General features: G+C 33.0%; 1 protein-coding gene across 1 annotated transcript in view; it reads left to right on the top strand.

The window, feature by feature from the left end:
- The first annotated feature begins 3,755 nt into the window (after positions 1-3,755).
- The window catches only part of LOC139875161 (uncharacterized), a 52,659-nt gene continuing 28,584 nt past the window's right edge, over positions 3,756-27,830 (top strand). The window contains exons 1-2 of the mRNA XM_071862518.1: positions 3,756-3,760; positions 3,932-5,911. Of these exons, the coding sequence (XP_071718619.1) occupies positions 3,756-3,760; positions 3,932-5,911 (1,985 nt within the window). The remainder of the gene's footprint in view (positions 3,761-3,931; positions 5,912-27,830) is intronic.

Here is a 27,830-nt window from a genome sequence, read left to right as displayed (position 1 = left end):
TTTATGTTTTCTCATCCCAATATAAGTTCAAAAAGAGTAAAAGTGGGACTATGATCTCACCTTGAGTGCACGTACGAAAAGTACTTCACAAAATAACGTGTGCGAAGGATAGTGCTAGTCTTGACCTAAACAAATAGGTCGTATCAATAACGGTAAACACGATAGGTCAAGATGTTCAATTAGTCCTATGGCTCGTTACGACTCGATTATGTAGCATGTGAAATCAAATTGTCAAGTTTCATGCAAGGTACAAGTATATAAACAAGTTAGGAAGGTTGCATACTCATTTGGTTAAGTTTGACAAAAAGTCAGACTTTGGTCGGTCAAAGTCAACGAAAAAGTCAACACGTTCGGGTCGTGTCCCGAACTATTTTTCTGAGGTTTTTAATCATGTATGAGCATGTTAGGACAAGTTACATGTGAATCGGAGGTGCGTAGCATAGCAAACATTATTTGAAAATTGACCAAGTTGGACAGACCCAAACGGTGCGCCGCGCGGGTATATGGCGCGCCGCGCGGGTACCTGTGCAGAGAATTCTGGCAGTTTTTAAGTTTTATGCACGAACCTAACTTCAAACAATCACCATTTATGATCCGCAAACAATCAAGACAAGTATCTTATACCGTTGGGAAGGTAATTTGACGAGGAAAACAACTAAACACATTTCATCAATCAATCTACCTATTACAACAACCAAAACCGCATCTAATGCTTAACATTAACCGCATACAAGTTCATAAATGCAATTCAATGATTCGGGCAACCAATTCACATGAATGATATGCCGTTTCGAAGGTAATCAAGCATACAATCCAACTAAACACTTACCAATAATAATCCATGGCATTCAATGTATCAAAAGTCCATTTCAAATTCATCAAACCCTAACCCAAATTCACCAAAATCAATAATCAAGTTCATGAAGTTTTCTAAGGCAACCTACACATCAAATTGAAGCTAGTGATACAAGGAACACAATTAGAACATGAACTTTTAACATCTAACAACATATGATCATCCAAAATTCAAGAACAACACACCAAAATTCAAGTTCATGCTAGTTACACTAAAACAACGAGATCGAGCATATAAATCATATATTCATGTTAGACTTGAGCCATAGACACTAATTAACACTTTTATAAGTTAAAAACATCAAGAACACAAAATCTAGTGATTTTAGAAAGTTACCCAAATGAGATGAAGTTGGTACCAAAATGAAGAGGATGAAGAGAGGATCACGAATATGTAATTTATTTTGTTGTAAGCCTCCTAGATCGAATTTAGATGATGATTGAATGAATTTTGAATTTGGGTGTGTGTGTTCTTGCTAGAGAGAAAGAGAGAGAGATGAAGATGATAATGAATGGGTGAAAGGGGTTTGACCCTTTGACCTAGTCAAGGGTTTGATCCCTTGTCAAGTTTAGTCCCTCAACTTTCGTTCGGGTGCGGGAATTACCTAAACGAGATAATTTAAAACGCGTATCAACGGGAGATGTTATAAACGTATAACGGACTTTATATTAGTATAACGGAAAAGTAAATGGAAAAAGGCGGGATGTTACAAAAAGCACTGGATTAAGGAATCGATTTCTCATCACAGTTTATGGAAGATGTTGCCCCTACATCACCTTCTTCCACTACCCAACCTTCAAACCCAACCCCGCCACATGGGCCGACTCATCCCATGACCACCCCCGTTCCCGTGCTGGCATTACTAAACTTGTTCAACGTCTAAACCGTCACATCTCCACTACCTCACCCCTCCCAAAATCATACTCTCAAGCTTTCTCTTATCTTGGTTGTCTGCCGCAGTGCTATGAACGATGGATATAATGCTTTGATTAATAACCGTACTTGAACTCTTGTGCCCCGACTTCGGGACACGAACATAATTAGGAAAAGAACAACAATATCAACATTACCAAATCTTGTCGAGGCAACAATTTAGCTGGAGATAAGTCTTCAAATAAACATAAAGTGTTTGAGGAGATTAGAAGGAAACTTCATCATTTCTTATCACTACAAGAAAAATGGTCGTTTGTGACGATTTTTTAGTGACGACTTATTATTTGGTCACTATTAATGCTATTTAGTTAACATTAAAAAGGCCGTCACTAAATTTTGTCACTATATCATATTAGTGACCAAACAAATAGTCATTTTAGTGACCAATTTTAGTATTTTGCCCTCAAATAATGTTTTGTGACGGATCTATATTTACGAAAATTGACCAACTTATTTTGGTCACTAACTCGATTTGGTGAACAATTTAGCGTTATTAGTGATGAATCGCTCTCGTCAATAAAGCTCATTTTTCTTGTAATGTATGTACATCATATCATACCTAACTAAACGGCTACTTACCAAGTTTATGGTGTTCTTTAAATATATTCCCTAAACGTTATTGGCTCCCTTCCTAATTTAACCATATAGCCATTTCAGACAAAGTAGGATAGTATAGATAAGTAATAGTTAGCTTTGTCAATAATAACAACCAATAATTTAATTTTCAAAATGTAACCAAAAAATTCATCATCAATTCAAATTCAAATAAACTTAAATACTTCTCATTTCAAAATCAATATTCCAATTTCAGCTTACAACATGTGTCAAAAGGTGTAAACTGGCAGGAACACCCTGATCCCGTGTGCCTTTGGCACCAGCCATTGTCCACCCCACAAGGAATAACTCCGGGCAACTCCCCTATCCTGGATCCCCAACCATGTGACAGACTGACCCCTGGAGGGATCGAACCTGCGTCTATATGTGGCAAACTTTCACATGGTGGGTCCCCAAGAATATTTGGGTGTGGGTACCGTTGAAGCACTGCTTCTTTGGTGGCTTACAACATAATATGCAAGCAAAAAGAAAAATATTTTATCAAGATTTATGATTGTTGTCTTAAACCTCAACGAGTTTAATCCAAATACATACCAAAGCATCCAGCCAGAGAGCAACAGCAACCTACAGAGTGAAACATGTAAGAATCCTAAAATGTTAAAATGGGTAGATATAATATTACAAATAATACCGCTCCAATGTCTTCAAGATTTCTTTTTTGACAAAATTCTGTAGCAGATTTGACCAGCAAGGGAGGGGGACCCTCTTGATCACCCTATTGCATTTCATCACGAGCTGTTTGAAGTTTTGAACCTTCAACGAGAGAAATAATGCAATGGATTTTTTTTTTTTTTGTGAAAAACAACGGAAACTCATATACAAACGAAATTGTTTTCCATAGGAAAACATCCTCAACGGAGAATACAAAGAAACGGGGAAACGGGGAAGCTCACACCTAGAAAACAACCAACTAAACGAAAACTATCAATAAATGGGTCTTCCTTAAGAACCCAGAAAACATTAAAACAAATTAACCAATACTAAACCGCATACTACACACTAGTAACAGGTACCAAACCAAACGAACTAAGTGAAATCAAAAAACTTAAAAAATATACGAAAAAACACGAGACGAACCCAATCAATTAACCTCTAGGTCCCGCTCTTTTCAACTTACCATTAACCCTCCCTTTCAAAGTGTTTTTCCCGGACCGATTCACTATCTTGTAAGCTAACACATTGGCGGATTCATCACCCAGTTCGCTCTCCTCCGGCAAAGTACCCTTCATCTCCCATTTCATTATAAGATTAAAACGAGATGTTATTGACTAAAATTCAAGCCTATTTAAGAAGGTCTTGTAAAAAAAAAATTTCCTTGAAGTTGGTGTTAGCCCATATTATATATTGTATTATGATGTAAGCCCATCTTTATAAGGGCCATATTCTAGTATATTCTAGTGATTAGCCTTATGTTTGGTGTGATCTTTATATATGTGGCAAGGATTCTCATTTGTACGCAATTCAGTTAATATCAATATCAATATATCAATTATGATTAATATGGTATCAGTAGCTATCTCCCTATAGCACAGAACCACCACGAAACCCTAACACACAAACACATCTTTACAGCAGCTTCCATCTTCTTCTGTTTTTTTTTTTTTCACACATATCTACATCCGGCAAGTACGATAAGATCTACACGGTCACTTCCGTCACTCATTTAATTCCCATTAAACTAGATCTAAACAAACACAACTACATCCATTGGAGCAAGTTGTTTAGCAATCATTCTGCGGCCTTCAATGTTGATTCGTTCTTGACCGAATCAACGACGTCCGACGCACCATCGGACGATTGGAAAAAGGCGGATGCGTTCGTCATGGGATGGATGTTCTTAACCATCTCGGAAACACTCCTTGAACGTCTCTTGAACTCACAACCAAAGACATCTTATCAAGCATGGGAGTTTTTGAAGAATATTTTCCAAGACAATAAACGATCCAAGATCGTCGAACTCACGGCTGAACTACGTTCTATTACCGTTGGAGACCTCATGGCAGAAGCTTATTTTCAAAAGATTGATTCGATTGCATCTATGCTCCAGAACCTCGGATCTACCATGAAGGATGAAGAGTTAGTAACTTATGCGATCAATAGCTTAAATAATCGATTTCCTCATGCTACTCACATTATTCTACATAGCGAACCATTCCCGAATCTAAACACTGTTCGGTCCATGATCACCCTTGAAGAGATGCAACTTCAACGACAACTTCGCGGTTCAATTGATTCACCAGGAACCCCTTCGGCACCCACTGCTCTCATGGCTCAGATTCCGGCAAATGCTCCGTCTCGATCAACGATCACATCACCTCAGGTTTGCCGAAATTTTAGTCGTGGTCACTGTCGATTTGGTGAGAAGTGTCGCTATATTCACCAAGGAAATCATGCTTCACGTTCTGGTAATCATATGCAAAATACCTCAGGTAATCGGACAACAGGAAATAACCAAACTCAGCTCTTAAACATCATAGCAGCCCAACAGCATCTGTTAGCCCAACAACATTTAAATCGGTCCAGTGTTCCATCTATTCCAGGATATGGGCCGCGAACTCATCTGGCCCAATTTTCTGGCCCGCCAGGATTCCCTGCATCTCCACAGGCCCACTACATCGGTTTGCCAGCTTCTGTCGGGTCTGGTTATTTAACAGGCCCTCTTATGCCCAGTCCACAATTTAATGGCTATCTTCAAACTGGGCCTGCTCAGATTAATACAGGTCAGGTCTCTGGCCCAGCTGCTCACACGGTCAATGGGCCTGCACAGATTACACCTGGCCAATCTCAGTTCACTGTCGGCCCCACTGGTCACACCCCATTTGCTCTTACAGCTCAGCCTAGTCAGGAAACTTTGATTCCGAATGATTTCGCGGCCACGACACTACATGATTACGGTAATTCGGGTTGGACTATGGATACTTGTGTGTCCACCCACCTTACCTCTAGCATTAATAATTTTAGTACTGTTTTTAATCATTGCATTTATCCGTCGGTCGCCGTTGGCGACGGGAATTCTATTCCCGTCACCAATACCGGCTATAGCATGTTGCCTAATATCCACCGACCCCTCCATTTATCTAATGTCCTTGTCACCCCCAATATTGTTAAAAACCATATTTCCGTACGTAGATTTACTCGTGATAACAAAGTTTCTGTTACATTTGACGAATTTGGTTTTTCTGTGAAGGATTACTTGACACGCCGTCTACTACTTCGATGTGATAGCTCCAGAGATCTTTACCCGCTCACTCCTCAGTCACCACCTACAGCTCATCAAGCTCTTGTAACCACACCCAGCATTTGGCATCAGCGACTTGGTCACCCGAGTACTGATACTTTTCGTCGTCTTATTTCCAATAATTCTAATAATTCTATTGTTTGTAATAATACGAAGTCTCCCATTCTTTGTCATGCTTGCCAACTTGGCAAATACGTGAGACTTCCATTTAGTAGTTCTGTTTCGCATGTTACTTCATTATTTGACATTGTTCACTCGGACTTATGGACGTCTCCCATACCGAGTCTTAGCGGATACAAATACTATGTTTTATTTTTGGATCATTACTCGCATTATTTATGGATTTTCCCTTTACGTAATAAGTCTGAAGCATTTGACAAATTTTTACAATTTCGTACATATTTTAAAACTCAATTCAATACTGAAATAAAAGTCTTTCAATGTGATAATGGTGGTGAATTTGATAACAAACAATTCCAGCAACTTTTTCAAACCAACGGTATTCAAATACGTTTCTCTTTCCCCCACACCTCTCAACAAAACGGCGCATGTATTCTCAGTCCCAAAAATATAAGGGTAAAAAGGCAAATGAAACTCACCATACTGTATTTCGTAGTAAAAATACATATAACGTCATTGAACAAGTGCAAGGTTGGCCTCGGATTCACGAACCTAAATTAATTATATATATTTATGTGTTGGTCAATATTTGTCTAACAAATTAGGTCAAGTCATAGTGTACCACAATCCTAATGCTCGAGACTAATATGCAAAAGTCAACAAAAGTAAATTTGACTCAAAATAATTTCCAAAAATCTATACATGATTAATATATAGTTTAAATATTGTCGTTTTATATTTTTAAATATTTTTAAAAGATTTATTAGAGTAAATAATATAATTTATTTATTAATAAATAAAATTTTATATTAAATTAAATTTATATACTAAAATATACTTTTATATATATTAAGTAATAAAATTTATAGGGTTCATTTAATATATCATAAAGATAATATGATATGTATTATTAAAGTAAGTTATTACACGTAGTAAAATATGTTTGATCACATATTTATTTGATAAAATAATATCTATAATGTTAGTAAGTAAAAGTTGTATTATTTTGTAATAATAATAATTATTATAAAAATATCAATATTTATAATTACTAAGATGACATTATGATAAAACGATAATTCTAATTATGATAACTTTAATATTTACAATAATTTTTAATATTATCTTTAAAATAATAATTCTATTTAAAATAATAATAATAATGATATTTTATAGTAACAATGACATTTCTATTAAAATGATAATTTTTGTTAAAATTATAGTTTTAATACTAACGATACTTTTAATAATAATAGTAATGATAAAAATAATAAGAACGATAATTTTATCTAAATCAATATCTTATAATATTTTAATTTCATCATGATACTCTTACCCATTATTTCCTAATCTTTTCTTTTAATAGCTTTTAATCGTCTTTATATCGTGTTCATAATAATGATAATAATAGTAATCAAAATAATTAGGTGTTACAAATATTTGTTTTAATTACACTAATATTAATAATGATAGTTACTAAAACATTATTAACGATAATACTAATAATTATCTTAATGATAATATAGTAATAATAATAATAACAATAACAATAACCATTTTTAAATAATGATATATATATATATATTAATAATGATAATAATAATAATAATAATACCAATAATAATAATAATTGGATAATAATAATAATAATAATACTAATTATAACTTTAACGATAATAACGATAGTAATAATAAAAAAATAACATTTTTTAATGATAAATCCCTTTTATTGATAAAGATAATAATAATGATAATAATAAGATAAAACTAGAACGACGATAAAAACGACGATAATAATAATCATTTTTAATAAAAATATCGAAAATTCAATTGATTATAACTTCTAATCCGTTCATCGAAACCATTCGATATCTAAAGGAAAAGTTCTTAATTTTTCGCTAGCTTTCCAAGGACATGCATATCTTATACCTTATCTCAACCGCAAGTGTAACTAATTCAAGATTCAACCTAACCTGTCTAAGGGCAATATCAAAAGTACAAGCATGCATAATCCTAAATACTCGAGCACTAGTCAGGGATACACTATTAGTATGTAAAAGTTAAATTATGAGTACTCACATATCAATATTGAGATTCAATATTGCAGGAAAGGTACGTAGACGCAACGGAAATGATAAACACTATATTGACCTCACGAGCATACCCATGAACCATACTCAATCACCTCCATAGCTATAACCCATAATTTTCTTAATCCTATCCCACTCGAAAAACAATTTCGAAATCACTCGGACAGCACTCCGTCGTAATATTTTATGTATACTAATAATATCTTGAAATAATACAGAGTAAATATATATATGTAAATCGATTGAGAGAGTTTAGAAAAAAATATTTTCAAGTTTCTATGAAATAATGAAACCTATTGAATTCTATTTATAATAGATTTTTGAATTATTAAAGTGAATTATTAAAGTATGAATTATTAAAGTGAATTATTAAAGTATGAATTATTAAAGTGAATTATTAAAGTGTGAATTATTAAAGTATGAATTATTAAAGTAAATTATTAAAGTTAAAGTAAAGTAAAAATAAAGTAAAGGTAAAATTTAAGTATATTAAAAGTATAAAACTATGTACGTATAATACGCGTATAAATATATATAATATTAATTTAAATCGTTATATATATTTAATAAAATAAAATATAAATATCGTTATCTTTATCATACTAGTTAAGTAATGAGTTGTCAAAAGTGGTTCTAGATATTTATAAAAGTTATATACGTTTTAATAATAAAGTTCTATTTAAACTGAAAACGTTTTTGTACGTTTGAAACTAAATAGATCAATCGAGTCTTTATGAGATTCAATCTTCCACTATCCTTTGTCTAGTTCTCAATGATTGACAATTTGTTCTTATTTATAAATCACTTTACCATTTTTCGAATATTGTTAAAATGGAAAAATTTCTCAAATCAACGTGGGCCTTTCAACAGAGACTTGTAATCATAATTCAATATATCTGATAATTCAGTCATTTGATCTTATCTTTTAATTCCATTAATAAACATTTTGAAACAGATACAATCATATAAAGTATTTAATCTAATATTTTGTTTACGTTTCAAGTTATAATATATATACACATATACATATATAATCATATTCGTTTAATGGTTCGTGAATCGTTGGAACTTGGTCGAGGTTGAATGAATGTATGAACATAGTTTAAAATTCTTGAAATTTAACTTAACAAATATTGCTTATCGTGTCAGAAACATATAAAGATTAAAGTTTAAATTTGGTTGGAAATTTTCCGGTTGTCACAGTACCTACCCGTTAAAGAAATTTCGTCCCGAAATTTGCGTGGAAAGGTCGTGAATGATAATAAGTATGTTTTCATGATGCATACGGGCTGAAAATTAGAGTTTTATCATCAGCGAATAATTTGGATAAACTATCCATTTATATGAAGAGTACGAATGAAGCTAACATAGAAGAGTGAAATGAGTAAGTGTAGATTCATCTTATCATTTGACGTAGATATGATTGATTCTCAGATTTCAAGGGATTTGAAGAAAATATTCTTAATAAGATTTGACTCTCCGGTAATCAAGGGAATTAGGATCCGCTTTAAATGCTATCGTCCATTTTAATTGTTCTGTCAGAGATTTTCTTATAAATTCACCTCTTTCGTTTCCTTACAACTCACACCTTCTGTTGATGCATTTTATGCAAGCCCCTAGACATCTACCCACGTCCATTGCAGGTACAACAGTTTACAGACCACCATGATTGCTCGTTATTATCCTATCCGCGTTTGTATGTGGTTACAGGAACTGCAGGAATGAGATTTAGATGTTTGACTATGTTAGACTTAGTCAGACGTACGAGTGAAGCCTTACTAGTACGGTTGACAGGCTCAAACGCACGGTTGATGCTGAGCTAAGTCACAATTACAACCTAAATGAGAAGACACGAGTGAGTGATCACCCGTACGGCTGATGAAGCCAACTCGTACGTGTGATGAATGAATCGTATGGGTGAGTCAACAGCAGGGGTATATAAAGTCTTATGTTCTTCATTTTAGGTTAAGCCTCTCATTTGTTACACACACTCAGATCTAGTGAGCTCCTCCGATTCTCTCTCAGTTCAAATCACCCAGGTGGTGAATAATAGCTCTAGGTGTTGATCTAATCACACTTGATTTAGTTGTGGTTTGACTAAATTAATCAAAAAAAAAAACTTAACCTATTCACTAGAGGGTTTGATTCACTTATTCCGCCATTATGTGAGTTAAATCTGTTGATTTCTAAGTTTCTAGTCATGTTTCATCACCTTCTATTCTTTCCCCTTCAACTCATATTTTAAAGTATTCATCAATATGCTCCATCCAGTTCTGATTCTCGATATACTTCTAACTTTCATATCGGTCATTCTTCTTTTTCATCTACCGCCGGAAGAATCTATTTACTTCTACTATACTCTTGGGTTTATAGTGTTTCTAGTTCTCCCGTGTCTTTATATTGCTATATGCATCGATATATATGGTTTATAATTTCTGGTTTATCGTTGGGCTTTATATGTTCCCTTATATTTCAAAGTCTCTGCTTCTGTCTTTTATAATCATTATCATTCACAGTTAATGCTCTCTTTTATTTGCTGCAATTTATACCCCAATTTCTATTTCGGAGTTTTGTCCTTTCATTTCTTCTTCTTGCAATTAAGCACCGCTTGTAATGGTCCAGAATTCACAGATATGAATTTCGGAATGAACATTGTTAATGTTCTAGGAAGGAAATTGTGATGGCACGATCTTGACTTGTCAAATTACTAGAATACCTTGGAAAAGGCCGAATCATCAAGAAATATTTTCTTGATATTTTAGAGGTTAAATAGAATACAAGAGTCGTATAACATGACACATGATGATGTTATGATCTGTGAATCATCACGTTCCATTTATAAACTCAGCATGACTTACTGTAATATAATCACGTTGATCAAGTGTTATTATATTATACTAATTCATGCTTCAGTTCCCAACACTACTTCAAAATATTCCTATTTTAAACTTGAATGTTTCAGAATTTAGAAACTAAAATAGTTTCTTTTATGATGTAATACAGATAGCGCGAAGAGGTAAATGATTTCAAATAAGAAAGATTAAGAAAATATCTTCAGAAATATGGAGGATATTTATAATGAAAGATATGATGATATTTTAGAATTTCTAATATCAGAGGATGATGAAGAATATTGTCCGCAGGGGTTTAGAGTCAGAAGCAAGGTATTCGTTAATGACTTCAGCAGGTACTGAATCATTTGAATCCTTTGAAGTCAGGTTCAGTCTTTGTAATTTGTCCACAGTGATAATGCTAAAAACGAACATATATTTCATAGCATTATTCCCCAAGAAAGACATGCTTTTAGTTGCAAATGTTCTATTTACAAGTGATATTCGTTTAAATATTAAAAGGTGAAGACAAAAGACAGACTCGACGAATTGAAGATGCAAACGACCAAAAAGCTCAAAAGTACAAAATACAATCAAAGAGGTTCCAATTATTGATAAGAAACGTCTCGAAATTACAAGAGTACAAGATTCAAAACTCAAAGTACACGATATAAAATAGTACGCAAGGACGTTCGAAAATCCGGAACCGGGACCAGAGTCAACTCTCAACGCTTGAAGCAACGGACTAAAAATTACAAGTTAACTATGTATTTAAATATAATATAATATATAATTAATTATATTAATTATATATATATTATATTTATAAAATAAATCGTCGGCAAACAAAGAGCCAAATGTGGGTGAGCTGTAAAAACGATCTCCGCGACTCGCGGAGTTTGAAGAAGAAAAGGGCCGCGAGTCGCGGAGCCCCAAATGTTGAAACTGCCTATAAAGCTCGCGCATTCTGATCGTAAAAATATATATCCAATATATCAATCTCTCTATATCTATACGTAATATTTATATTTATAATTTATATTTTAATTTTAATTTTAATTTTAATCCTAATAATAAGGGTATGTTAGCGAATGTTGTAAGGGTGTAAGTCGAAATTCTGTCCGTGTAACGCTACGCTATTTTTAATCATTGTAAGTTATGTTCAACCTTTTTAATTTAATGTCTCGTAGCTAAGTTATTATTATGCTTATTTAATCCGAAGTAATCATGATGTTGGGCTAATTACTAAAATTGGGTAATTGGGCTTTGTACCATAATTGGGGTTTGGACAAAAGAACGACACTTGTGGAAATTAGACTATGGGCTATTAATGGGCTTTATATTTGTTTAACTAAATGATAGTTTGTTAATGTTAATATAAAGATTTATAATTGGACATACCCATAAATTACCATATACACTCAATCGGACACGATGAGCGGGGTATTTATATGTACGAATAATCGTTCATTTAACCGGACACGGGAATGAATTAATAGCCATTAGAATTATTAAAACAGGGGTGAAATTATGTACAAGGACACTTGGCATAATTGTTAACAAAGTATTAAAACCTTGGGTTACACTCAGTCGACATCCTGGTGTAATTATTAAACAAAGTATAAAACTCTTGTTACAGTTTAAGTCCCCAATTAGTTGGAATATTTGACTTCGGGTATAAGGATAATTTGACGAGGATACTCGCACTTTATATTTATGACTGATGGACTGTTATGGACAAAAACCAGACGGACATATTAAATAATCCAGGACAAAGGACAATTAACCCATGGGCATAAAACTAAAATCAACACGTCAAACATCATGATTACGGAAGTTTAAATAAGCGTAATTCTTTTATTTCATATTTAATTTCCTTTATTTTATATTTAATTGCACTTCTAATTATCGCATTTTTATTGTTATTGTATTTAATTGCACTTTTAATTATCGTACTTTTTAATTATCGCAAGTTTATTTTATCGCACTTTTATTATTCGCAATTTCATTATCGTTATTTACTTTAAGCTTTAAATTAAGTCTTGTATTTATTTATTATTTTACATTTGGTTCTAACTGCGACTAAAGTTTTAAAATCGACAAACCGGTCATTAAACGGTAAAAATACCCCTTTATAATAATAATATTACTTATATATATATTTGTATTTTTATAAAAATAAACTAATATAGCGTTAAGCTTTGTTTAAAGATTTTTCCTGTGGAACGAACCGGACTTACTAAAAACTACACTACTGTACGATTAGGTACACTGCCTATAAGTGTTGTAGCAAGGTTTAAGTATATCCATTCTATAAATAAATAAATATCTTGTGTAAAATTGTATCGTATTTAATAGTATTTCCTTGTAAAATTTAATAGTATTTTATACCCCTTAGCTTAACTATCAAGTATTTTTGGCGCCGCTGCCGGGGAAATTAAACGCCGAAAGCGCAACGCTAAATATTAAAAAAAAAGGGATTTTAATTTTTAGTTTACTTTTATAAAAAAAAAATACACTTTTGTAAAAATACGTGTTAATTATTCGAAAACATAAAAAGAAAACAAAAATATAAATATTTTTAAGAGTTTGTTAAATATTTAAGTTTTATAAAGTTTCTTTATTTTTATTTTATAAAAACATAAGTTTTATTTAAATATTTTTATTTAAAACATAAAAAAAACCGAAAAAAAATTAATTAATATATATATAAATCTAGTTTTAAGATTTTTATTATAAAGTATTTCTATTTTTATTTTAGTTTTTAAAACATAAGTTTTTATTTAGTTTTTATAAATATTTTATTTAAATATTTAAACAGAAAATATAAAACAGAATATAAAAAAAAAAATGCGTCGAATTTTAATCAAACTGTCATTTGAATTTTGGAACCCCGCGACTCGCGGAGTTTGCAGCTTCGAATACCGCGACTCGCGGAGCCATCCTGACACCGACAGAAACCCTAATCAGCATTTATTACGGATAATTATTATTATTATTAATAAACCCTAATTACTTAATTATTATTATAATTAGTTTAAGTTTTTAAATTAAATTGTATTTTAAATTTTAATTAGTTTTATTATATATAAAAATTAATAGTTTAATAAAATAAATAATATAAAAATAATATTTTTATAAAAATTGTAATTTTTACAACTTTTTGTATATTTTTATATTTTGTCCCTTTTTAATTGTTTTAGCGTAATATTTGTATTTTTCGCTAGTTTTTAGTTTTAAACTTAGTTTTTGCCATAGTTATATTTTTATTTCTAGATTTTTAGGCTTTGCCGTAAAATCCCTTAAGTGCCTTTTCTTTAGACTAAGATTTAGGTACTTTAGAATTTTGCGACGCCTTTTTAAGTTTTAGTTTCTTTTTAAGTTATTTCCATTTGGGATATAGTTTTACTTGTAAGCTTTAAGACGCAACTTTTAGTTTTAAATTTTTTGTTACTTTTTAAGTTTAGACGCGCTATTTTCTTATTTCTCGACGCCTTTTACCTATGTATCAATTATCATTCCAATTAGTAATCTCAATTTGCGATTATAATTTTAAGTTAGTGATAGTAATAAGGTTGGGTTAGTCGAGTATTTTTAAGTTCTATAAGTCACTCTTTTTCTTTCTTATTTTTATTTTTCGATTTTTTTTCCGACGCACTCTTTTTCTTTCTTATTTCTCGCTATTCTAGTTTTTAGGACATAGATTTTTATTCTACTTCTTATCTAAATTTCTTAAAATTACGAAAATTTATTTTAAGTGGTTAAATTGATAGACATCAAAATTTTCTGGTTCGTAGTAATAGTTGGATTTGTACGTGGACCGGGTTATTGGAGCCAAACAGTCCTCAATTATATTGAGACCAAACGAATCCTGCCCCTCTGCTGCATATTTTGGCTATTCGAAACGTGGGCAAAATCAGAAAAGTCTATTGATTGGATAACTTATATAATTTTTCTTTCTTTTTTAAAAACTAATAGGATATTCAGTAAATGCACCGAGCAAGACGTTCACCACCTTTTGTACGTTCACCACCTGTAACTAGATAATATTACCGCCGTTGATTTTTCTTTAGAATCGTCATCCAGTCGACCAAGTACTCCAGTTCAAATTTTCGATAATCCATTTTTTGAACCCGACCTCACAATTGAGTATCCGAAGAATATTCAGGGACGATTCATAGATCCTGAACCATTAAATTTTCCTCCGGAACCACCAATCATTCAAACAAAGATTGTTGAGGAACGAACCATTAAATCAGAATCCTCTAGTGATTCCGATTCAACAAATTCAATTATGGAAAATCTGGAACCTTTAAGTATGGAAGACCGAATGAGAGCTAAACGTACTGGCCAAGGTCACGCAATTACTCATCCTGACATTAATGCGCCAGATTATGAAATCAAAGGACAAATTCTACACATGGTGACTAATCAATGCCAATTTAGTGGTGCGCCAAAGGAAGATCCAAATGAACATCTTCGTACCTTTAATAGGATCTGCACACTATTTAAAATCCGAGAAGTGGAGGATGAACAGATATATCTCATGTTATTTCCATGGACTTTAAAGGGAGAAGCCAAAGATTGGTTGGAATCGTTACCTGAAAGGGCGATTGATACATGGGACGTTTTAGTTGAAAAATTTCTTAAACAATTCTTTCCTGCATCTAAAGCCGTAAGACTTCAAGGAGAAATTGTTACGTTTACACAGAAACCGAATGAAACTCTATATGAGGCGTGGACAATATTTGGAAAGTTATTAAGAGGATGTCCGCAACATGGTTTAGATACCTGTCAAATAGTACAAATATTCTACCAAGGATGCGACATCACTACAAGGAAAGACATAGATATAGCAGCTGGTGGTTCTATTATGAAGAAAACCGAAACTGATGCTTACAAAATTATTGATAACACTGCTTCCCACTCACATGAGTGGCACCAAGAAAAAGATATCGTTAGATCATATAAAGCAGCTAGAGCCAATTCTAGCCATGACTTAGATTCCATTTCCGCAAAGATAGATGCTGGGGAGAGACGAATGGAAAAAGATGACTAAGGATATTCACTCAATACGAATTAGTTGTGAGCAGTGTGGAGGACCACATTTGACAAAAGATTGTCTCAGTATTGAATTAACAATGGAACAAAGAGAGAATATTTCATACATAAACCAAAGGCCTGGAAATAATTATCAGAATAATTATCAACCACCAAGACCGATTTACAATCAAAACCAGAATTATAATAGAAATATTCCATACAACAACCAACAAGGTCCTAGCAATCAACAAGTATCCAACAATACTTACAATCAGCAAAGACCTAATTTTCAAAACAAACCACCACAACCCGATGATAAAAAGCCGAATTTAGAAGATATGATGACAAAGCTAGTTGAAACTCAAACGCAGTTTTTCACATCTCAAAAACAAACCAATGAACAAAATGCTCAAGCATTTAGAAATCAACAAGCTTCTATTCAAAATCTGGAACAAGAAGTAAGTAACCTAGCAAGGTTAATAGGTGAAAGAAAACCGGGAAGTTTACCTAGTGATACAAATGCTAACCCCCAGAATGAAACAGCTAAAGCCATTACCACAAGAAGTGGTACAACACTTAAACCACCTGAAATACCTGTAACTTCTGATGAAGCTATTCATACTCCACAAGAACCACAACCTGGTCAAGATAAGGAAACAGAACCGTTAGTTGAGAAGGTTAATGAAGATAACACAGTTAAGGCTAAACCTTATGTTAAACCATACCAACCACCACTTCCTTACCCGAGTAAAATGAAGAAAGAGAAACTTGAAGCCGAGCAATCCAAATTCTTGGATATGTTTAAACAGATAAATGTAAATCTTCCTTTCATTGATGTGATTTCAGGAATGCCTAGATATGCTAAATTCTTGAAAGATCTGATCACGAATAGAAAGAAAATGGAAGAACTCTCGGCTGTTACTATGAACGCTAATTGTTCAGCAGTGCTGTTGAATAAGATACCAGAAAAACTATCTGATCCAGGAAGTTTCACAATTCCATGTTTTCTGGGTAGTCTTAGTTCAATAGAAGCACTGGCAGACTTAGGTGCTAGTATAAATTTAATGCCGTATTCACTATACGCTAAACTAGACCTTGGAGAATTGAAACCAACAAGAATAAGCATACAACTAGCCGATCGATCAATAAAATATCCTAGAGGGATAATGGAGAACATGCTAGTTAAAGTTGGTACTTTAGTATTTCCAGTAGATTTTGTTGTTCTGGACATGGAAGAAGATTCTCAAGTTCCTCTCATATTAGAAAGACCATTCTTAAACACGGCTAAAGCAATGATAGACGTGTTTGGTAAGAAATTGACTCTAAGTATAGAGGACGAGAGTGTTACCTTTTCAGTTGATAGAGCAATGCAACAACCACAATCTGCAGATGATACATTTTATTATATTCAAACTATAGATGCACATGCAGAATTATTAGAAGAATTTCCAGAATTACAAGGAACAGGAGAATGTTCTTTAGGAGAAGGAACTGAACAAATTGATGAAACTGAAATGTTAGCTACACTAATAGCTAATGGATATGAACCAACAACAGAAGAAATTCAAATGCTAAAAGAAGAAGACAGATATCAATATAAATCATCGATAGAAGAACCTCCGAAATTAGAGTTAAAACCACTTCCAAACCATTTGGAATACGCTTATTTACATGGTGAATCTGAATTACCTGTAATAATATCGTCTTCTCTTACTGAAAATGAGAAATCACAACTCATTTATGTGTTGAAAGCTCATAAACCAGCCATTGCATGGAAGATTCATGATATTAAAGGAATAAATCCTTCGTATTGCACACATAAAATCCTTATGGAAGAAGGTCATAAAACGTATGTGCAACGCCAACGAAGACTAAATCCTAATATGCAAGATGTAGTTAAGAAAGAGATTATTAAACTGCTAGATGCAGGTTTAATTTATCCAATCTCTGATAGTCCATGGGTAAGCCCAGTTCAATGCGTGCCTAAGAAGGATGGCATGACTGTCATTACAAATGAGAAAAATGAGCTTATTCCTACTAGGACTGTAACAGGATGGCGTGTATGTATTGATTATAGAAAATTAAATGACGCCACCAGAAAAGATCACTTTCCCTTACCTTTCATTGATCAAATGTTGGAAAGATTAGCCGGAAATAGTTACTATTGTTTTCTTGATGGATTTTCCGGATATTTTCAAATTCCAATAGCACCCGAAGATCAAGAGAAACCCACATTCACGTGCCCTTATGGTACTTTTGCTTACAAATGCATGCCATTTGGACTTTGCAACGCCCCTGCAACCTTTCAAAGGTGCATGATGGCGATTTTTCACGACATGATAGAAGAATGCATGGAAGTTTTCATGGATGACTTTTCAGTCTTCGGTGATACATTTGAATCATGTCTAGTTAATCTGGAACGAATGCTTATTATCAGCGAACAATCAAATCTAGTACTTAATTGGGAGAAATGTCATTTCATGGTTAAAGAAGGCATCGTTCTTGGACATAAAATCTCAAAAGATGGAATTGAAGTGGATAGAGCTAAAGTAGATGTAATTGCTAAACTTCCACATCCCACCAATGTTAGAGGAGTTAGAAGTTTTCTAGGGCATGCCGGTTTTTACCGACGTTTCATAAAAGATTTTTCTAAAATTGCCACTCCTATGAATAAACTCCTAGAAAAGGATGCTCCATTCATCTTTTCAGATGAATGTATCAAATCTTTTAATATTCTTAAAGAGAAACTCACTAATGCGCCGATCATGATAACACCAAATTGGAATCTACCGTTTGAATTAATGTGCGATGCAAGTGATTTTGCAATGGGAGCCGTTTTAGGACAAAGGATTGAAAAACGATTTCAACCTATATATTATGCTAGTAAGACGTTACAAGGAGCACAAACAAATTATACAACTACTGAAAAAGAACTCCTTGCTATTGTCTTTGCTTTTGACAAATTTCGATCATATCTCGTTCTAGCTAAAACGGTGGTCTATACCGACCATTCTGCTCTTAGATACCTATTTTCGAAACAAGATGCCAAAGCAAGATTAATCCGTTGGATCTTACTCTTACAAGAGTTTGATATTGAAATCCGAGATAAAAAAGGAGCAGAAAATCTCGCCGCTGATCATCTTTCTCATCTTGAAAATCCTGAATTAGAAGTTCTAAATGAATCGGCCATACAAGACAACTTTCCTGATGAATATCTATTGAAGATAGATTATAATGAAATACCATGGTTTGCCGACTATGCAAACTACTTAGTATGTGGATTCCTTGAAAAAGGATTATCGTACCAAAAACGAAAGAAATTCTTCAGTGATATAAAACACTATTTTTGGGAAGATCCACATCTGTTTAAAAGTTGTCCCGATGGAATAATACGCCGATGTGTATTTGGAGATGAAGCTAGTAAAATTTTAAACCATTGTCACACAGGACCAACAGGAGGGCATTATAGGCCTCAACTAACAGCAAGAAAAGTTTATGAAGCTAGATTCTATTGGCCTACAATTTACAAAGACGCACACCTTCTTTGCAAATCCTGTGATGCTTGTCAAAGGGCCGGAAAAATAAGTCAACGTGATGAAATGCCACAAAATGTCATTCAAGTATGTGAAGTATTTGACATTTGGGGTATTGACTTTATGGGTCCATTTCCAAAATCTCATAATAATCTCTACATTCTCGTTGCCATTGATTATGTATCTAAATGGGCGAAAGCACAAGCTCTCCCAACTAACGATGCACGAGTTGTAGTCAACTTTTTAAAACGTCTTTTTGCAAGGTTTGGAACGCCGAAAGCTTTAATAAGTGATCGGGGTACTCATTTCTGTAATAATCAACTTGAGAAAGTTCTTAAAAGATATGGAGTAACTCATAAAATCTCCACCGCATATCATCCACAAACAAGTGGACAAGTTGAAAATACCAACCGAGCTTTAAAACGTATTCTAGAGAAAACCGTAGGATCAAATCCGAAGGAATGGTCCATTAAATTGGAGGATGCACTCTGGGCTTTTAGAACAGCCTACAAAACTCCAATTGGAACCACACCTTTTAAACTCGTCTACGAAAAAGCATGTCATCTTCCAGTAGAAATTGAACACAAAGCATTTTGGGCTTTGAAGACATGTAATCTTGATTTATATGAAGCTGGACGTCTACGGTTAAGTCAACTAAACGAATTAGAAGAATTAAGACATGAAGCATACGAAAATTCGTTGATATATAAAGAAAGAACGAAGAAATGGCATGATAAAAGAATCAGAAGTTTAAAAGAATTTAAAGAAGGAGACAGAGTTCTTCTTTTCAATTCACGATTCAAGCTATTTTCTGGAAAATTGAAATCAAGATGGTCTGGACCATTCATAGTCAAAAGAGTTTTCCCATACGGAACAGTAGAATTAATAAATTCAAATGGGATTGAATTTAAAGTTAATGGTCACAGAGTTAAACATTACATAGATAGTCCGATGGAATTCGACAATGAAGTTAATCACAATTTCGATACCACAGCTAACTAAGTGTGGGGAGAATCAAATCTTTAAAGGATAATATGTATTACTGTTAGAGTTAGATTGTCTGTTTTCGTGTAGTTCTCGAAAATGGAACCCGAATGGTCTTTCCCTAGCAGACCCTAAAGAACTAGTCTTCTCCCCCCATTCTGAATTTTTATTTTTTAGGTTTTTACGAAATGAAGACTGCATGTGAACTAAACCATGGTCTAATGCTACATGCTTTGATCACTAAACGTAATAATGACACACTACCGAGTGAAATAGTATCAGTAATCAGAGAAAGATTGGACGGAGTAAGAAAAGAATCCAGATGCGAAGATAATAAGTTACAATTTGGTAAAGGAAAATCAAAATCCGCAGCGAAAAGAAGATCACGACACCTAGAAAGATGTCACAAATGCGGAAAATGGTCACATGGAGGTAAATGTTCAAATAATCAAACCTATTCAAATACCGAATTTGTTACTTTATGCAGAGACGGACCGTTCATATGTTTAGAAGAAAAAACACTGAATGCTCGAGGTTACGCCTATGTAGCCATGGAAAACCAATTAAACCGACTATCTTATGAATGAGATAGATCGTATAACTAAGAATACTATCTCACAGGTAAGTCTGTACAGTTTTTTGTTTTTATTTTTATTTTTAACCTTTTGAGAATAAACGCTAATTTGTTCGCTATAAAGTATTAAATTGGTATTGAATAAAATTAGGTTTGGCGACCGAAATTATTGATATCATTCAAAAATTTATTATATCACTGCGAAATTTAACGTTTATTCCTAAGGTATAAATATCTTTAATCAATCAACCCAAAATATTTCAAAAATTCGTCATGAGTTAAATTAGGTCTTGGAACCGAAATTACTTTACCGAAAAGAGGGGCGCATATTTTTGATAATATTTGATTGATTAAAGTGGGATAAAAAGCCAAAAAGATTTTTAATTTTATTTTTACCATGTTTTTAAAATTAATATATAAATCTTAAATTAATATTGTAAACTTTGTAAAATCAATATAATTAAAATTGTAAATATTTGAAAAATATAATATAAGTTTGGTGTGATTTTATAATATGAATTTTTAAATTAAGTTTGGTGTGAATTTTTAATTTTTAAAATATGAATTTTATTTTTATGCATTTTAAATTGTAAGTTTGGTGTGAATTTTTAATATTAATTTTGAATTTTATATTTAAGTTGTGTGAATTTAAAAACAAAAATTTACTTTATTTCGCTAAGTTAAAAATATGATTTTTAAAATTCGTCGTAAGTTGAAGACTAGGTCATTGAACCGAAATTGCTTTACCCAAGGGAGGGACGAGAACTTTTATTATCATTATTTTTAATCTTATTGAATTAAAGTATGCCAAAAATATTAAAAAACCCAAAAATCTTAGCTTTTAAAACAATCGCTACAAAAAGACAAATTTTAAAATTTTATCGAAGGACGGACTAGGACATCGATCCGAAACGACCTCGTCCTAAAACAAAGGAAAACAAAATTTTAAATTTATTTTATATATGTTTTATAAGTTACGGCTTATATATAAAAAAAAAAACACCGCGACTTGCGGAGTTTGTAAGCATCAAACACCGCAAGTCGCGGAGGGACTAAAATCCAGAAAAAAAATATAAGGGACGAACTGATCAGTCCCCAACCCAACACCCACGAAAATACTGCGATAAAACCCGAAAATACACGAAAAAGACCTCCCAAATTCACAATTTTTCACCGTTAATCATCAAATCTTTTACTAAAATCATGTTAAGAAGGATGCTATCAAGGAATTACTCAGAAAAACGGTAAATTTCTACACCTAAACACCATTTAATCCGAAAATTAGTGTTCTTGAGCAATTTTATACCCAATTTGATTTTGATGCTTTTTAGTGTAATTATGCTTAAATTGTTTATGTATTATGCTTGTATAACCTAGATTGATGCAATTTAACATGATTAGAAGCCTTAAACTTCAAATTTTGAGTAATCTAGGGTTTGTGTTCTTGAGCAAATTTGGGGCTTTTTGATATAAACAGGTTATGGCCGATTTTTGTCATGAATTGTTGCTAAATTAAGTAGTGTAATATGTTTAGGTAGTTAAATGATCCAAACTTTGAGCCTAAACATGATTTTGAGAATTAAAGTGGACTTTTTCAAGTCTAAAATTCATGAACTTGATTTTTGAGAGATAATGCTATTTGAAACTTGTTTAATTGCTAGTAATGATTATTTTAACATGTTATTTGAGTTGAATGCTTATGAACTTGGCGAACATTTTCGTATATGCTTATTTGAAAAAGTGTAAATTTGATGAAAATATGTAAATGAGCTTAAGTTTGATATAAATTGATCATGTCATTGTAATTATTTTGATTGATGATTTTGCTGACACTAATGCATATTTGGATGCACAAAAATTGTGTTTGATGTGTTTTGCAGACTGAAAGGGGTGAATCTTCATCCCAAGCTCGCAATGCTCCTGCTGAGAATATGGAACAACAGGAGGTGGATAACTACTACAAACAAGATATACCTCATCCAGTCATGACATTTTCTGATATGCACTTGGAAGATTTGCACCCGAACCTGAGATTTGACAGACTTTGGATAGATTATCCAAAATACCAAAGGGGTTTGCATACTCTTCATTCTAAAGCTGTTGAGGTACCTAGGGTCATAGAATGGGGACCATTAGAAGCTGTAGAATTGGCCGGGCCAATTAGGGAATTACTTGCACAGAGGTATGGTAATTCTACTTTTAACGATTGGGTACGGTTATTCAACATGCGTAGACCTGTATATAAAGTATGGTGTGAAGAATTGTTGTGTAGTATAGAATTAAATGATCGGGTAGCTAGTTTAACCGATCGATCTTTTATTAGATTTTTGTTAGGAGGTTCGATGCGCCACATGTCTTTACTAGACATGGCTCAGGCTTTACGTATATATACGCCTGAGGAGCTAGCATCTGCCGATTGTAGAGGGTTGATACTAAATGGTAGAAAGATAGACGAAAATTTTGATACGCATGGTGTATGGAGTCAAATGACTAGCCATCACCGATTTAAAGGGGAAAATTACTCTTATTTGGATATAGATAGAGCTGAATTAAGAGTAATTCATAGGTTTTTAGCCAATTCGATTACACAACGAGGTAAGAACAAGGAAAAGGTAAATGAACAGGATTTGTTTTACCACATGTGTATTCGAGACCCACAAAGCGCTGTAAATATACCTTATTGTGTGGGTTATTATTTATCAGCTATGGTTAGGGGGATGAGACCGCATAGCATAATAGGAGGTGGTATATTTATTACTTTGATTGCTGAATATCTCGGTGTGGATATAAGTCGGGGGGGATTATTAGTCGAAGAACCAGAACCCCGCGATACAATAGGTTTAAATGTGTACCATGGTGCGAAGGTTTTGAAGAGGCGAAATAACGCCGCAGTACAATACCATGGTAGACATCCACAGGTTGAGAGAAACCAACAGCAAGGTAATGTAGGAGGGGGAAATGAAATGGCAGAAATGCAAAGGTTTATAGCTTCACAAGAGTATGAAAATGCTAGACATAGAGCATTTGAAGATTGGAAAGTTCATCAAAACCAAATCATAGCTTATTGCCAACATATAGGTAGAAACTATATTCCTACTCCATCGCCCATATTCCCTCCCTGGTCTATAGAGATTCAACCACCGTATCCTACGTATAACCCAGTCGAAGCATTTTATAGCACCTATGGTTATGCATGGAACCCCTACTGGTATCAGTATCATCCCTAGTGTACTTAGTTTTATTTATTTTGTAATTTGTAATGTTGATACGTTTAATACTTATGTTAATATTGTAATAGTTTTTATAATTTTCTAACTTTTATTCTTAGATTTTAATAATTTTTGAATGTGGGGTAATATACCAAACTTCAAAAATATGTATATATGTTTGCAGTTTATTTTATGTACACAACAGGGTAAAACAACGCATTTTCAAAGTCTGGCATTAAGTTTAGCAAAAGCAACTAATTTTGACGACAAGATGCAAAATATATGTGAAATAACAACAAGACGGAATGAACAAATGATATGCACCATTTATCATTCAGCAAGCAAACACAAATATGTTTGGAAACTTTGGTAAAATTTAATCATTTTCACACAAATCACCCTCAATAATTTAAATTGTTACTGATTTCTTGCAAATGGGGGCATTGCAAGATCTTAAGTGTGGGAAGGGGTTAAATTCTTTCGGATTTTAAAATTTTTACTTTATACACTTGGTTACCATTAGAAATACTAGTAAAGTAGTAGTTGTATTAGAATCTAGTGCTCTCTGATAATAAAGAACAGCCCTAGTCTTATATACTGACTACCCAATTCTAGTAAAATTTTTCAAAATTTTCAACTAAATGAACTCAAAATCATGTTTATACATATTTATGAACGATAAAACTAGGTTTTAACACCGAAATTATTGTTACCTCGGAAAGGACATAAATTGAGAAACAAACCAAAATATTAAAATTCATTTAAAATGGAATAGAGGACAATAAAAAGGAAAATAAAAGCCAAGTGTGAGAAAATTTACCAAGATATTTTAAACATATGTCACATATTTCTGTACAAATAACTGAAAATACTTTTGCTTTGGACTAAACTAAAAAGTTTTACCTGATTTACTGTAAGAAAGATGGATCTACACGATGAATCAATTCCATCATTAAAAGGAAGTAAAGTCATCCGAAAAAGAAACGCGATTCTTGATTTAGGTCAGGAAGTTGTCGTCCAGACCAGCTGTAGGTTGACGAAAAATCTAGAAAAGTCATCACTAAAATCAGCAGGAAATCCACGGACCTCAGCATCAAACAGGGTTGCCAAGTGGTCAGATTTATCCTAACCATGAGAAGGATTTATCTCGTACAATGGGGGGCACCGTGCAAATTAGCTGGATAAGACTAATGAATCAGATCCCCAGAAAGGATAATCTCCTTAAAGATTAAAAATCAGCTTTTAAGACTGATATTACTCAATCCTAGAGATTGACCTTAAAGATTGAGAATTACAAACTCATGAAATTCGATGATATCTAAACTCGAGCTTGAACGAGAAAATATTTTGATCAAAATTATAAACCGATTTGTTTTCTGAAAAACCCATTTTCAATGCGTTCATTACCATTGAACGTAAAATCCTAGGAATTCACCTGGAATTCATTAGGTCACCTGAACCAAATCGGGTGTCAACCGTAAGAACGGTGGTTGCATAGCATGGTCAAAGACAGGACCTTGTGCCAGACCGAAAAATTATAAGGGTGAGCTTTACTATTGCTCCTACCAAGGATAGTAATTGCGTCCGACACGTTATAAACCATAATCAAAAGCATGTCAGGGGACATTGCCTTAACAGTTGCTTGTTCAACGCTTTCCTTTACAACCAGACGGTAGTTTACCGAAAGGTAATATACGGGACAAGTAAACTGGACGTGTTGCTTTCCAAATACAAGGTTAGCAAGTGGGTGACACAAAACCATAAGTTTTGAGCTAAAATTTTCAAATATGAAACCCACCAAACCCTCAAAAATAATTTGCAAACACCGGTAAAGGGTTATTTCGGAAAACTTATCTAGGGTAAAAACTAGATTTAATTTTCAAAAGATCAAATATTTTCATAAAGATCCAATTTCCTTAATGGATCTAAATTTTTATAGTCATGTGGGACTGTAAACCATATCGTTACTACCATTGTTTATACCGCCGTATAGAAATCACTGATGTACAAAGTGTGAAGAATAAAGAAGTGATTCTAGTATTTCAAGACTATATTGCTTGAGGGCAAGCAACGCTCGAGTATGGGAATATTTGATAATGCTAAAAATGAACATATATTTCATAGCATTATTCCCCAAGAAAGACAAGCTTTTAGTTGCAAATGTTCTATTTACAAGTGATATTCGTTTAAATATTAAAAGGTGAAGACAAAAGACAGACTCGACGAATTGAAGACGCAAATGACCAAAAAGCTCAAAAGTACAAAATACAATCAAAGAGGTTCCAATTATTGATAAGAAACGTCTCGAAATTACAAGAGTACAAGATTCAAAACGCAAAGTACATGATATAAAATAGTACGCAAGGACGTTCGAAAATCCGGAATCGGGACCAGAGTCAACTCTCAACGCTCGACGCAACGGACTAAAAATTACAAGTTAACTATGTATTTAAATATAATATAATATATAATTAATTATATATATATTATATTTATAAAATAAATCGTCGGCAAACAAAGAGCCAAATGTGGGTGAGCTGTAAAAACGATCTCCGCGACTCGCGGAGTTTGAAGAAGAAAAGGGCCGCGAGTCGCGGAGCCCGAAATGTTGAAACTGCCGATAAAGCTCGCGCATTCTGATCGTAAAAATATATATCCAATATATCAATCTCTCTATATCTATACGTAATATTTATATTTATAATTTATATTTTAATTTTAATTTTAATCCTAATAATAAGGGTATGTTAGCGAATGTTGTAAGGGTGTAAGTCGAAATTCTGTCCGTGTAACGCTACGCTATTTTTAATCATTGTAAGTTATGTTCAACCTTTTTAATTTAATGTCTCGTAGCTAAGTTATTATTATGCTTATTTAATCCGAAGTAATCATGATGTTAGGCTAATTACTAAAATTGGGTAATTGGGCTTTGTACCATAATTGGGGTTTGGACAAAAGAACGACACTTGTGGAAATTAGACTATGGGCTATTAATGGGCTGTATATTTTTTTAACTAAATGATAGTTTGTTAATGTTAATATAAAGATTTATAATTGGACGTACCCATAAATTACCATATACACTCAATCAGACACGATGGGCGGGGTATTTATATGTACGAATAATCGTTCATTTAACTGGACACGGGAATGGATTAATAGCCACTAGAATTATTAAAACAGGGGTGAAATTATGTACAAGGACACTTGGCATAATTGTTAACAAAGTATTAAAACCTTGGGTTACACTCAGTCGACATCCTGGTGTAATTATTAAACAAAGTATAAAACTCTTGTTACAGTTTAAGTCCTCAATTAGTTGGAATATTTGACTTCGGGTATAAGGATAATTTGACGAGGATACTCGCACTTTATATTTATGACTGATGGACTGTTATGGACAAAAACCAGACGGACATATTAAATAATCCAGGACAAAGGACAATTAACCCATGGGCATAAAACTAAAATCAACACGTCAAACATCATGATTACGAAAGTTTAAATAAGCATAATTCTTTTATTTCATATTTAATTTCCTTTATTTTATATTTAATTGCACTTCTAATTATCGCATTTTTATTGTTATTGTATTTAATTGCACTTTTAATTATCGTACTTTTTAATTATCGCAAGTTTATTTTATCGCACTTTTATTATTCGCAATTTCATTATCGTTATTTACTTTACGCTTTAAATTAAGTCTTGTATTTATTTATTATTTTACATTTGGTTTTAACTGCGACTAAAGTTTTAAAATCGACAAACCGGTCATTAAACGGTAAAAATACCCCTTTATAATAA

Source organism: Rutidosis leptorrhynchoides, chromosome 11, assembly GCF_046630445.1.
Source record: "Rutidosis leptorrhynchoides isolate AG116_Rl617_1_P2 chromosome 11, CSIRO_AGI_Rlap_v1, whole genome shotgun sequence".
NCBI classification, from domain to species: domain Eukaryota; kingdom Viridiplantae; phylum Streptophyta; class Magnoliopsida; order Asterales; family Asteraceae; genus Rutidosis; species Rutidosis leptorrhynchoides.
The sequence above is the reverse complement of the archived record's forward strand: the minus strand, read 5'-3'. Positions and strand labels throughout refer to the sequence as shown.